Raw genomic sequence first — 14,083 nt, forward strand, 5'->3', positions numbered from 1 at the left:
CCCCCCCCCCCCCATGTTGAGTTGGGCCGCCCTGTCCCCAAAGTTGGCTTGGCTGGCCCCCAATATTTTTGGCTGGAATATTACAAAAGCGTAGGAAAACCTGGTCATTTCACAAAGACTATGTTCTTTGATCCTCCCTGGCAGTAGCGTCGTCATGGATGGCACAGCCGGGAACTTGACCCTGCACACCACCCCGACAAGAACGAAATTATTCTAAGAGATAAAAATGACGATATTGATTTGCAATCACCATTACTGCGTCCTACCGTATGCTATCAATAAGAATGATGCATGAAGTTATATTAAGCACTTGAATTACTTATTTGACTGCTCCAAGAAACAAAACTGATGCACAAACTCAGTTTGATGGTTACATGACGTCATTTAGGCTTCATATGATGAGTTAACGTTTTCAGTGAGCGGCCATTTTGGCGCTGAGGAGATGGTGCAAACCTATTAACCTCCGCCCATGGATCATCGGTGCGGAATCTCAGCGTACATTCTAGAGCACTTTAAGGATTGGATCAAGCCGCGAACCGCATTGGAAAGGATTAGAAATTTTCCCCAAAACATGGGTTCGGACCGGACCGGATTTTCAACTTTGCCAGCTCGCACAGATTGCACGGATTGAAAGCCAAGCGTATGTAAATAGTCACTAAAAAGTCCCTCAAAATCTTAATGTAGACGTCAACTCGGAAAGTGACTTTTAGACCAATGAAATCAGCACTTTCAGTTCCACGCAATGCACAAGCAGTCACATATTCCACGAACAAATTTTCTGATGAATAGATCACGCGGCTACATTGGCAGGAATGAGTGACATTCAGATATGCTGCTTTGGAAAATTAGAGCTCCCATTCCTTCCTCGGAAACTACCATATCTTATGATCTACTGCCCAGTATTAACATAACATATCTACCATTCCTCCTAATCTTCTCAGCAATCCTATTGAACCCCACCGGGTAACTGCATTTCAGAGTTGAAATACGGGCTAGGAACATGTTTTATTTGTGGCAAGCACATCATAGAGTCTTGGAATGCGAGCTACTCTCTGGGAAATATAGAAAGGTTTACTCCGTGGCGGCGCTGTAAGTTATATTTACCTAGTTGGTCAGCAACCATTTATGAGTTTAACAGCAGCTTCAAACTGAGTATGATGCTTCAACTGATCCATTTCCAGGTTTCCGACAGAACAAAGGATGTCATGTCCTCCCAATTATTTGCTAACGCACTTCCGCCCCAAATTAATGTATCTCAAAAAACGAGCACGTTGTCCTCTACAACCATGGGCCAAATGTAACTTTGTCACCAAAAGTGAGTTGATAATTCCTTGCATAAAATAAAGAACTTCGGTATTGGGTAGGTACTTGCATCGTGATGCTACTGGCGTGCGCCTGAGTCCGCCCCTGCTCGCGCCGCCAGTGCTGCTGTACCTCAGTACGCCGCTGCCCCGGCCGGCGGCGTACTGCCTGGGGCGCCTCCCGCCGGGGTCGGCGCCACCTGCTCGCCTCACGTGTTCAGACAGTTACCGTCCCGCAGCACTCGTGTCTGGTCTGAATGGCCGTGGTCTGAATGACCGTGGTCTGAATGAAGGGAGCGCGAGCAGATAGGACACGTAAGACTTGAATAGCACTTATTGATTTTTGTCCTCTCCTCTCACTTGCACAAATCGGGTGCTAGTAATGCACCTGCATACCTGCGATTCTCCTGCAATTATTTAGAAGCTCCAGCACACCTTACACCGAGTCAGGAAATTAACGTTGGTGAACATGCCACCCATTGCTGTCCAATCATGCCTCAAGTAAAGATGTGGTAAGATTTAGAAAGGCGTGTGGGACCATCAGAGCACACGGCAAGTGGCTAGTATCTATATGAGATGTCAAAGCACCAACGGTCATGACATGTGTTTGATGATGAGCGACAAGTGCCTAACTATCGTACCACGGTTTTTATGTGGGAAGATTCTTTATTTGTGTCTAGGGCACTCACTGCGTGTGAGAGACGTTACACACCGACTAAAACGCTGCGCTATTTTATTGAGAAGTCATGATGCCTCTCTTAGCGTGCCGAAAACAACATGGTAGAAATTTTGTTCCGTACTTTTGTCAATATGCATGACTTTTTTGGCTGTGTAAATGTGACTTCATGCAGCCGTACGATGCGCGGTTGCAAATAGAACAGTTCTGACATTTTTCCCAGTATGAGCAAAAAGGGAGATTTGGTAGCATCTGACATGTCGGCAATTAGGATTCAAAAATAACGCAACGGTTTCATTATCCTGGATGATAAAGCGACAAGTCAGCTGGGCCGAGGCCGCCGCTGCCACGGACACCACACACAACATACGCGGCACCCTAAGAGTCTGGAGGACGTGCCGATCCGGAGGCTCACTTGTCGCTCAAGGGAATTGATTGCATGTCGTGCCGTGATGAAATAAACATATTCATTGCTGCGGTCTGCTTCACTTGCTATGATCTAGGTGGACAAAAATGAGCAAGATTAACGTAACGGCACTTCAAAATACCCTCCCCCTTGCTTTGCACCGTACAGGACAAGCCGGTTGAACACAATCCTTGCCTGGCCTTAAGCCGGAAGGGAATCCCCCCCCCCCATCGGAAGTGGGCTTAGATCCGTCTGGGGAAAAGAGAGGCCTTGCATTGACTCACCAAAAAAGCAGGCACCGCAGGCAGACGACTGGCACTAGTGGATGATAATGTTATGGTAGTCGGCGATCTAGCAGGAAATAATGAGTCGCAGTTGAGGCTGTTTTACAGTTGGTGTGTGAGAATGGACACACTCCTGAAGTAGCATGTATGAGGTGGGATGATCGTTCTAGCTATGCAGAAGGCGTACTAGTGGAAAGTCGTGCTGCGCTTGTAAACTGGGTGGCGCTGAAGCTGTTTAACGGCGTGTGCCATGTCTTACACTTACGTGGAGTCTGAAATGTCACATACTGTGTTCATTCTTTCAAGTTATTGAAACGAGAAGCGATTTTGGCTCGGCGATGTGCTGGTACTTGTGAATTTTGGGCCAAATGAGTTGTGATATGATTGATAATATGATGGGCCTTGTTTGCTCTGATCTTCATGCAAAATTGTATTCCTAAAAGGCACCAAGATTTGTCATGTGCGTTAGCATCTGCTGGTTTTTAGCAGCTACTTGCACATCTTTACTTGTACGAAAATCATCCAGTTTCTTAAATTAAGATACTCAGATGGACCAACATGGCTGTTAAAATTTTTAAAAGTCGCTTATGTGGAAGCGGATTGGCATATCCATATGATACAATCTGCTGGTGGGGCGGACCGCACCGCATCAGAGTAATAAATCTGGAAAAGCGGATTGGCGGACGGATTGGACTTGGACCAGCCGGACTGGACTGGATCTCATCCTGAAAATTCCTTCCGTGAAATGTTCTATAACTTGCCACTCTCATATCACCGTTAACGCCCTCGTCCACATTTTAGCTCGTCTCTGACGTGTCCCCGCGCGCTGTTCCACTAAGACTGCCTGATGGCAGCAGCAACACGGCTATAACCGGGCCGAATGGGCGGCGCGCCGGCGGGGCCGCCCCGGGCTCGTCTCGCCTCAGAGAATGGGATGGGTCAGGCCCCCGCGGGCCGCCCGCTCCGGGTGATACTGGCGTGGAGCGTGGGAGCCTGGCACGCGCAGGCACCAGGTGCAGGTCGGAGATGGATGTGCTTCCAGCCAGTGATGAAGCGGGGCTTCGGACAGGCCGTGCCGGGGAGGGCTGACTGGAGGAGGCCACCGGCGAGGGCCGGCGCATGGAGGGGGGGAGGGGTTGACGTCAGTTGGGTGCACGCTCCCACCAGGCCTCACCTTCCGGCTGATGGGGTCAGGCTCCTCGCCGCCGCTTGTCTCGCTTGGGTTAAACTCGAGCTGGACCACAGAACCGCTGCTGTATCAGGCCAGTATCTCCATCGCCGACCGCACCCGGTTCAGAAAATTGGACTAAGCATCCTCTCATCTGAAAAAGCGCCATGCTTGCATAATGCTGCTTAGTGCATATGCACCGGAAGTATACTTCATTTGTCTGCATCCTTTCTTTCATAACTGCAAATAATTAGTGAAACGAAGTTTTCCGTGGAAATCGTGAGGCGTACATAAACCAATCAATAACATGCTTGCAGGAGCCAGGCATGCGTCTGGTTTCGTCCTAGTGGAATCCATGCCGGACACGGCTCGCGCAGCATGATATTAACCCCAACTCATAACACCGAGAGGCTCAACACTACTTTCAGTTGATCCCAATTTGGACTCAGGAAGATGCAGCTTCACTCCGGAATTGATTCTGATTTAGGCAATTTAGTGACAGCATTGTAGAAGTTAAGGCGCCTTTTTGTGCGGCGTCTTAAAACCTGCACAAGATAATATTTTATCCATCGCATTGATATATCTAGTGGTTCGACTGCGCATAGTTAAAGCCGTAACATTATGAGTCGATTTTTCGTCGACACCAGTCTACGATTTGCTGACTCAGTAGCGGCTTCAACTTCTGCACATTGACTCGGCTCATTTCTTCTCTGACTCAGGCAAAAGACTCAGAGTCAGACCCAGATTGTTACCACAATAGGCTGCGACTCCACCCGGCGATCCTGACACCTGCCTAAATTCGCCCTGAGAAAATAGGGTCCAGGGGGGGGGGGCGGGGGTGCTGACGCAGGCAGCCGGCCGTCGCGCCCACGGCCAAAGCCTGCGCGGCCGTTGGAAACCAGCGGAGGTCCCGCTGCCATTACCCGAGATCGGGCTCATCGCCATGCGATCGTGACGTGCGTGCGGGGGGTGGGGCGTCGGCCGCGTACGGGGGGGGGGGCGGTCGCGTGCGGGGGTCGCCGGCCGCGTGCGGGGGGGGGGGCGCCGGCCGTGTACGGGGGGGGGGGCGCCGGCCGTGTAAGGAGGGAGGCGGGCGCCGGCCGCGTAGGGGGGGGGGGGGCGCCGGCCGCGTGCGAGGGAGGGGGCGCCGGTCGTGTACGGGGGGGGGGGGGCGCCGGCCGTGTAAGGGCGGTGGCCGCGCGTGACGGGGCGAGACGTGGTGACTGCACGGTCCCAACTCTATTACGGACTAGAGGAGGTGGGGTAGACAGAGGTGGCGGAGGGAGGAGGGGGCGAAGTGATGTTACGCAGCGGAGGTTCGTCATTGTCGGGCAGTGTGTTGGCTTAGGTTCTCACCCATTAAGGCGCCAGGATGATTAATACGCCGTCGTACCCAGACCACCAGCTTAAGCTCGGAAAATGCGCAAGGCACAAGCGTGTCCTAGTGCTACTAACAATGTGTCTTCGGAACATTGTTTATTTGTACATTTCCTGGTGCTGATTGCGCTGATGCTCCCTACCAAGTTTGACACATGGACCTGTTGGGACACAAATCAGTTTTGTTCTATTTCTGGCACTTGGGTGTGATAACGATAAGCCGAATAATCATATTTAACGACTGAGGCGTCATGCTGAGGAAATAATTTGATGGCGGGGATGGCGGAATAATCTTACCTCCCCGCCCATTCATGCGCGTCTAAAGCAGTTTAGTTCATTTTATTTTTATCAACGATAGCTAATCACTTAATTTTGTTTGCTTTATCGAGTAGCCAAATCCATTCATTTGCACCGAGACACGAGCCAAGGTTAAGTTGGTGGCGGTTGAGCCACCAACATCAACAGCAGCGCCCCTCGTACAGGGAGCCGAACAGAACCTCTTGCTCTAGCCAAGAGCTGAAACCATGGTGGGATCACAAATAATGATGGAAAAAGAATTACCTTTAGTAGAGCTGCACAGTAGTCACGTCCATTGCATGATATCCGTCAAAGGTGTGTTTGGCCTGGTGTGTCATTTTTCATTTTCCTCATTTTATGAAGCATCTCAACAAACGCAAGTAAGGCACAACATCGCATTCGAGAAATCATTGTCAGGACGAAACACCTCGGAAAAGATATAACTCGACACCGCTCTGTTCAGACGCCGAGTGTGCGCCATTGTAGTGGACAGACTGATAGCCCATGCATATTACATAGATGCAATGAGCTGCGTGTTTTTGTACGCAGCTGTGTCGTTGACGAGCGCTCTGACAGCGACGCGTCCCGCAGGCGGTGCTGCGCCACCCCGACTGTCCCCGGTCACGTGACAACCGCGACACCGTCTTCTGCCAGATGCGGCGAGCCATGGATCTCATCCATTACGTGGTCAAAGGTGGGTCTGCCTGGTGGCGTCGCGTCACCACGCGGGGGCGCCGCTGAGCCGAGGTCACGGCCTATCTGGAGCTGAGGCTTCGCGCTCAGAGACCGCTCTAATCAGTTTTGCCAGCTCTATCCGTGGTGTTCAGGGGGAGTTTGAGGCCAGGAAGAGCCTGTTGCGATGGCAGGAGCAACCACTTACTGGACATCGACATACCGCTGTCTTGTTGAGTGCGGCCTCTGTCCGGCACGATGTCACGCCGGTCCGCCTTCAGGCGCCGCCTTCGCGACTCCGCCGCCCACGTCCCCTACCGCGAGAACGACGGCCGCGAAACGAGGGCGCCGCCGGCGGTGGCAGGGCCGCGCCGGGCCGCGCTGACTGTGGAGTAACAGGAGGCCCGCCGTGATGTCAGGGAAGCGAGCGGGCCGGTCGCCGCTGGTGGCAGGGCCGCGCCGGACCGCGCTGACTGTGGAGTAACAGGAGGCCCGCCGTGATGTCAGGGAAGCGAGCGGGCCGGCCGCCGCTGGTGGCAGGGCCGCCGTGCCGGACCAGCGCTGACTGTGGATGTAACAAGGAGGCCCGCCGGTGATGTCATGGAAGCGAGCGGGCCGGCCAGCCGCTGGTGACAGGGCCGCGCCGGACCGCAGGCCTGACTGTGGAGTAACAGGAGGCCCGCCCGTGATGTCAGGGAAGCGAGCCGTGCCGGCCGCCGCTGGTGAAGAGGGCCACGCCGGGCCGCGCTGACTGTGGAGGTAACAGGAGGCCCGCCGTGATGTCAGGGAAGCGAGCGGGGGCCCGGCCGCCGACTGGTGGCAGGGCCGCGCCGGGCAGCGCTGGCTGTGGAGTAGGAGGAGGCCCGCCATGACGTGAAGGAAGCGAGCGGGTCGGCCGCGGCTGGTGACAGGGCCGCGCTGACTGTGGACTAACAGAGGGCCCGCCATTACGTCAGGGGAGCGAGCGGGCCGGCCGCCGCTGCCGGAATGGTCCATCGCCGCGCCGCTAAGAGGACGATCAATTCCGGCGATCGTTTCGCCGGCTCGACCTTCGATCGACGGCGGCGGGCTGCAGACGAGCGACGTGTGGAGGACAGAGGGGTAGGGAAGGGAGAGGGTGGGAGGAGTAAGGGACGGGAGGAACGGCGGCGGAAAGGGGCGGGCCGGAGAGTGGAACGGCGCATCCTGAGATTAACTGACTGGAGAACGGTGGAGACTACTGTGGAGTGAGGCCTGTATATCAAATTGGGTGTGGGGGGGGGGGATGCACGCGGCGTTTCTTAAACACTGGGCTGAAGGCTGAAGCGGAGTTGGCATTCGACTGAATCAGTTGAAAAATGAGCCAAAAAACTCGCTGCGATCGTGTGGCGCTTGCCGCTTGCTGCTGTCGTTGATGCCATCAATAACGGTGGGCCAGCATGTGGTCAAAAGAAAGCGTACGAAGTAAGGGCACTCCCTTGGGAGAAGTTAGTTCTAGTGCCTTCTGTTTTTGAGATCCTTCTGGAGCCTCGACTTAATGTGAGACATTGCAGCTGGGGTTTCGTTGGGGTGGGGGAGGGGAAAGGGAAAACCCTGCACTGAACAGGAAACCCTGCACCCACATGCTGTGCTTTTGCGCTATAATTAAGCTTGGGACGCATGTGTTGCTCCTGTGGTATGCGCATGTTCTCGGTATAACAGGCTTATATGACGTATTGCGGGTAGTCTACCAGGCATGTCTGTAGCTTCAGCAGCCCTCTAACGACGCGATCTCGGATCTTTTTTTACCTTGTACAGCCTGTGGGTAATGTGTCAAAACTGGCTGCCAGATGTTTGGAACCATACGATGGAGGTAGCTGTTGCATCACAGACGCAAGCAAAAGAAGGCAATTTGTAGCTGTCTTATGTCGCCTCACGTTAGAGTGAAAGCAAGTGGTGGCCACTAGACTACATACATTGAGATTTCCTCCCTCATCATCGCTGATTTATACGCGCCCAGGTGGCCGGTGGGATACCCTTCGCTCGGATGGTGGGTCACTTTCACCGCCTGAGATCTCAGGCGCTAAGAGAGCTGGAGACACCAAATTTGCAGGGTGTGTTGGACTGTGCTAAACTCTCCCAGGTCAAAGCTTGAGGTTCTTAAGTTATGACATTTGGGTCAAATAAGGTCACACGAGGTCAGACCCCAGGTTGGTCTGCAAATCGTTCCCGGAACCAAGCTATCCGTTCTAAGCAAAATTTCACGCGCTCATTTCAGGCCAGTGACCTTGTTTGACCTTAAGAAGATCATGGAGACCGAATTTATAAAAGGCTGCTTTGGGTTTTGCATTTGGATAACCGACAAAGATTACTCTAGGCAGAATGTTCCTATAAACAAAACGTTGACTCGGGGCATTTTAGGTCAGCAACCTATTCTGACCTTTCAGAAGTCCATGGAAGATGTATTATGCAGTTACTATTATCAATCAAATCAAAACGAGCACCAGAAGCTACGACATAGAGCAAGCCCAAGAGTAATAAAACCGCCTCCACTGATGGGCGGCCGGGTTCCACCGCGCGGCTCTGTGCCCTCGAAGTACCCGTGCACACCTGTCACCCCACCATCCCACGTCAGCCGGCCACGGCCCGCCCTCTCCGCCGCCGGTGGGGCGAGGCCGGCGCCGGCGCGCGCCCCTTCGCGCCGCCCGCTGTATATTTGGTGCGGCCGTTTGTCGGGGCTGAGTCGAAGGCGCGGCGGCTCGAGGCTGTGGCGCCGCTCCCGACCCGCCAGCCAAACAAGTCGATTCGTCAGAGTGCGCGTATCAATTCCGCTGAGCGGAGTTTAAAATATGAGTTGTTGTTGCTGGGCTTCAGTGATTTAAAACGGGGTTTCTCGAAGCGCCCGCATTCTGCAGATTGATATTGTGGTGCATTTGTGTGCGCGGAAGACCGCAATCAGTAGAAGTGGTGAGGTTGGGGGCTTTGGCGTTAGCGTACTCGGCGAGAGGCACTGATGATTTTATATTTCATGTCTATGGCGAGCTTTTTAAGCGCGTGTCCTTTTTACGTTCCTCCGGGAATTATGCACGTGATCTGAATGGTTTAACAGATCACATCAAACAGCTATTCGAAACAACGCTGGCAAAGGCGCGCCGACATGTCGGAAAGGCTTTTAGAAAGAGACCCTATCTAGGTCACTTTGCTTCCCCGCTACCTGGTAAACCCGACTTCGTGGTCGCCAGGGCGCCAACATGGATACCTTACCCTTGTCTTCCTGAAGCGCAGGTCCTTAGCACGGCGACCGTCGCCGTGCGCCCACCGTGCGCTTTAGCGCTCACCGCGTTGATGACGATGACCTTGTTACTTTGTCGAAAAGCAAGTTTTTATTATTGCTTCTTAAAATTATCTTCCTTTCCCGAGTTACAGGAGCCACCTCAGGTCGTACTCAGGGTATCGTTTCAACCCATCTATTGGTGTAATGTCTCTCTGTGAACGCCGACTTCACGACGAGTAAGGCAATGTTGGAGCCGAGGCCAGCACTCTTTGGCACCTCGAGCTGTCTGCGGCATCAAACCCGGTCTTCCTCACCTCGAGCTGTCTGTGACATCAAACCCAGTCTTCCTCACCTCGAGCTGTCTGTGGCATCAAACCCAGTCATCCTCACCTCGAGTTGTCTGTGGCATCAAGCCCAGTCTTCCTCACCTCGAGCTGTCTGTGGCATCAAACCCAGTCAACGCTGAAGTGCTAAATCAAGCATTGGTGATTGCGTAAAACACACTCCTGTGGCCGTCCATGCGCCCGTTTGTGGGTCCTTGGGTGCGCCTGTGGCCATCCATGCCGTTGGTGGACTTTGGGTGCGCCTGTGGCCGTCCATGCCCGTTGGTGGACTTTGGGTGCGCCTGTGGCCGTTCATGCCCGTTGATGGGGCCTTGGGAGCACCTGTGGCCGTCCATGTCGGTGGGACCTTGGTGCGCTACTCAGCACGTCCGTAGACTGGGTCCGCGTGTCCGGCATGTGATACGGGCTCGTGATGAGGCACTGCTGGGCTCACCTGATGGTCAGCAGCCTGTGGATTCAAGGTCACAGCGCGAGCCGAGCACTTGTACTTATGCAATTCTGTTGCCAGGATACCAGACTGGGATTAGATTATTCCGTTAGCACCGCTTGGATCGATCCCAATGAATGATAAGATGATCATGCTGATCAGTTCAACCCCGTCCGTGCTCTTCGTGTAACGGTTGGACATTAGGTAGATAATATTCCTTGTTCATGAGCTTTTATGTCCTCTCGACTTAGAGTTTGTCAGTTCATGAGACACGGCGAAATGTGTTTTTCCACTTATCGAATGTAAGCTGTTTTGTAACTCGTTTATCTCGTTTCGCCTGCTGAAGTCATGATATGCATGTCAGCTATATAGTCATATATGTCGCGGTTTTATCTTTGTTAGATGTGACCGTCATCGCGTGTTGAAGTTTTGCCAAGAGGGCTCCCATAATGTCGTGTGTCCACAATTCTGACGTCAGCGTACTTTTCGCCTTTTCGCAGACGGTATCCTGGACACGGTGGTTAACTCACAGAACGGCCACCAGGGGGCAACGAGTCGCCTGGACGGCCGGTCCACCGAGGACTGGGACGCCAATCATACGCTCACCCGAGCTATACAGAGGTGGGTTATCAGTAGACGCACTCCGTCTGAGCGATACGGATGCACGCTCACCCGAGCCATACAGAGGTGGGTTATCAGTAAACGCACTCCATCTGAGCGACACGGATGCACGCTCACCCGAGCTATACAGAGGTGGGTTATCAGTCAACGCACTCCGTCTGGGTGATACGGATGCACGCTCACCCGAGCTATACAGAGGTGGGTTATCAGCAAACACACTCCATCTGAGCGATACGGATGCACGCCCACCTGAGCCAATACAGAGGTGGGTTATCAGTAAACGCACTCCGACTGAGCGACACGGATGCACGCCCACCCGAGCTATACAGAGGTGGGTTATCAGTAAACGCACTCCATCTGAGCGACACGGATGCACGCCCACCCGAGCTATACAGAGGTGGGTTATCAGTAAACGCACTCCATCTGAGCGATGCGGATGCACGCCCACCCGAGCTATACAGAGGTGGGTTATCAGTAAACGCACTCCATCTGAGCGACACGGATGCACGCTCACCCGAGCTATACAGAGGTGGGTTATCAGTAAACACACTCCGACTGAGCGACACGGATGCACGCCCACCCGAGCTATACAGAGGTGGGTTATCAGTAAACGCACTCCATCTGAGCGACACGGATGCACGCTCACCCGAGCTATACAGAGGTGGGTTATCAGTAAACGCACTCCGACTGAGCGACACGGATGCACGCCCACCCGAGCTATACAGAGGTGGGTTATCAGTAAACGCACTCCATCTGAGCGACACGGATGCACGCTCACGCCGAGCTATACAGAGGTGGGTTATCAGTAAACACACTCCGACTGAGCGACACGGATGCACGCCCACCCGAGCTATACAGAGGTGGGTTATCAGTAAACGCACTCCATCTGAGCGACACGGATGCGCGCTCACCCGAGCTATACAGAGGTGGGTTATCAGTCACCGCACTCCGTCTGGGTGATACGAATGCACGCTCACCCGAGCTATACAGAGGTGGGTTATCAGTAAACGCACTCCATCTGAGCGACACGGATGCACGCTCACCCGAGCTATACAGAGGTGGGTTATTAGTAAACGCACTCCGTCTGAGCGACACGGATGCACGCCCACCCGAGCTATACAGAGGTGGGTTATCAGTAAACGCACTCCATCTGAGCGATGCGGATGCACGCCCACCCGAGCTATACAGAGGTGGGTTATCAGTCAACGCACTCCGTCTGAGCGACACGGACGCACGTTCACCCGAGCTATACAGAGGTGGGTTATCAGTAAACGCACTCCGACTGAGCGACACGGATGCACGCTCACCCGAGCTATACGGAGGTGGGTTATCAGTCAACGCACTCCGTCTGGGTGATACGGACGCACGCTCACCCAAGCTATACAGAGGTGGGTTATCAGCAAACACACTCCATCTGAGCGATACGGATGCACGCCCACCTGAGCCATACAGAGGTGGGTTACCAGTAGACGCACTCCGTCTGAGCCACACGGACGCACGCTCACCCGAGCTATACAGAGCTGGGTTATCAGTCAACGCACTTCGTCTGAGCGACACGGATGCACGCTCACCCGAGCTATACAGAGGTGGGTTATCAGTCAACGCACTTCGTCTGGGCGACACGGATGCACGCCCACCTGAGCCATACAGAGGTGGGTTATCAGCAAACGCACTCCATCTGAGCGACACGGATGCACGCTCACCAGAGCTATACAGAGGTGGGTTATTAGTAAACGCACTCCGTCTGAGCGATACGGATGCACGCTCACCCGAGCTATACAGAGGTGGGTTATCAGTAAACGCACTCCATCTGAGCGACACGGATGCACGCTCACCCGAGCTATACAGAGGTGGGTTATCAGTAAACGCACTCCATCTGAGCGACACGGATGCACGCTCACCCGAGCTATACAGAGGTGGGTTATTAGTAAACGCACTCCATCTGAGGCGACAACGGATGCACGCTCACCCGAGCTATACAGAGGTGGGTTATTAGTAAACGCACTCCATCTGAGCGACACGGATGCACGCTCACCCGAGCTATACAGAGGTGGGTTACCAGTAAACGCACTCCGTCTGAGCGATACGGAGGTGGGTCGATACTAAGCACCCACTCCTCTAGAGTCGGGAAAGGTTGAGAAAAACCATCCTGACGGTTGTCAAACAAGACAGCTGAGCTACTTTTTCTCTGAACTGTGCGAAGCTTCAGGAGAGCTTCACGCTGTGCAACACTCGTGCTATGCGAAAGCCGGCGTCGGCGCAAAACACCATACGAGCAGGATTCTCTCAGACTTGAGGAGCCTAGAGCTGGTGAGCTCCTCAAAAGTAAATCCATGGGACAATCCGGGGGGGGAGGGGGCAAACGACCTGGATCTCAAACCCTCGTCATCATCTTCGAGACAGTGAACAGCCCTCGACAGCAGTAACGAACCCGGAAGAAGGTACGGATGCCCGAGATAATCATGGCTTCAGCGAACTGTTGAAACGGTCCGCGCGGGCTGTGGTGGGTGGAAGACCGCTCGCGACGTCCTGGGCGATAACTATGCTACGATTAATCAAAATGGTTTATGGGCCTTATTTGGCGTATGAGGCATGTCTGAGAGAGCCAGTAAGCCCAGCGTGTCATGGGTTCCCTGAGATCTCCGAGGCTCCCCGCGAGGGTGATGGACTTCCGAAATGGGCCAACCACCTTCGTCACCCTACCAACCGTTTTATGAATACATCGGAGCTATTCAGGATAATATTCAAACAAAGTCAAGTCCGGTTGAAATGAACGCCACCATTGCGCTTGACCTCGTTTTCTCATTTTCCCCAAATGTTGAACGGTCCGAGATCCACGACGGCAACTACACAAGATCACGAACTACCCAATGTCCGGTAAACCTGAACGGAATCCCAGGCAGGAGCCTCCACACCGTGTAATTTCCCAAAGCGCATCTGGACCGCTTGCGAATCCTTCCCCTTGCCAAGCCCGGTCAGGGACATTTTGAGCTCTGTTGCTGACGGTTCCACGCACCGCTCCGACGTCTTCAGGCCCTCCTGCCATCCTGGCCGTCAGCGTGCCTACAGGGCCCTGTGATTTAGATGGACTTATCGGCTTCCTCCGCCGTCACCGGCCCGTCCGTGCAGTTCTGCCACTGACTATTGACGCCGCTCCGACTGGCCCGCGCGAGTTCGCAGACGAAGACGTGCCTCCGACGCCTAGCAACGACGAAGCCCGCCGGCCGTTCGGCAGCGGAATGCCGAGCCGCCGGCATCATCTGCCTGTGAACGCATCG

General features: G+C 53.9%; 1 protein-coding gene across 1 annotated transcript in view; it reads left to right on the forward strand.

The window, feature by feature from the left end:
- The window catches only part of LOC119090086 (alpha-catulin-like), a 48,570-nt gene that overhangs the window by 32,119 nt on the left and 2,368 nt on the right, over positions 1 to 14,083 (forward strand). The window contains exons 5-6 of the mRNA XM_037212880.1: positions 6,101 to 6,203; positions 10,685 to 10,805. Of these exons, the coding sequence (XP_037068775.1) occupies positions 6,101 to 6,203; positions 10,685 to 10,805 (224 nt within the window). The remainder of the gene's footprint in view (positions 1 to 6,100; positions 6,204 to 10,684; positions 10,806 to 14,083) is intronic.

Source organism: Pollicipes pollicipes, unplaced genomic scaffold, assembly GCF_011947565.3.
Source record: "Pollicipes pollicipes isolate AB1234 unplaced genomic scaffold, Ppol_2.1 Scaffold_3087;HRSCAF=3621_pilon_pilon_pilon, whole genome shotgun sequence".
Lineage (NCBI taxonomy): Eukaryota > Metazoa > Arthropoda > Thecostraca > Pollicipedomorpha > Pollicipedidae > Pollicipes > Pollicipes pollicipes.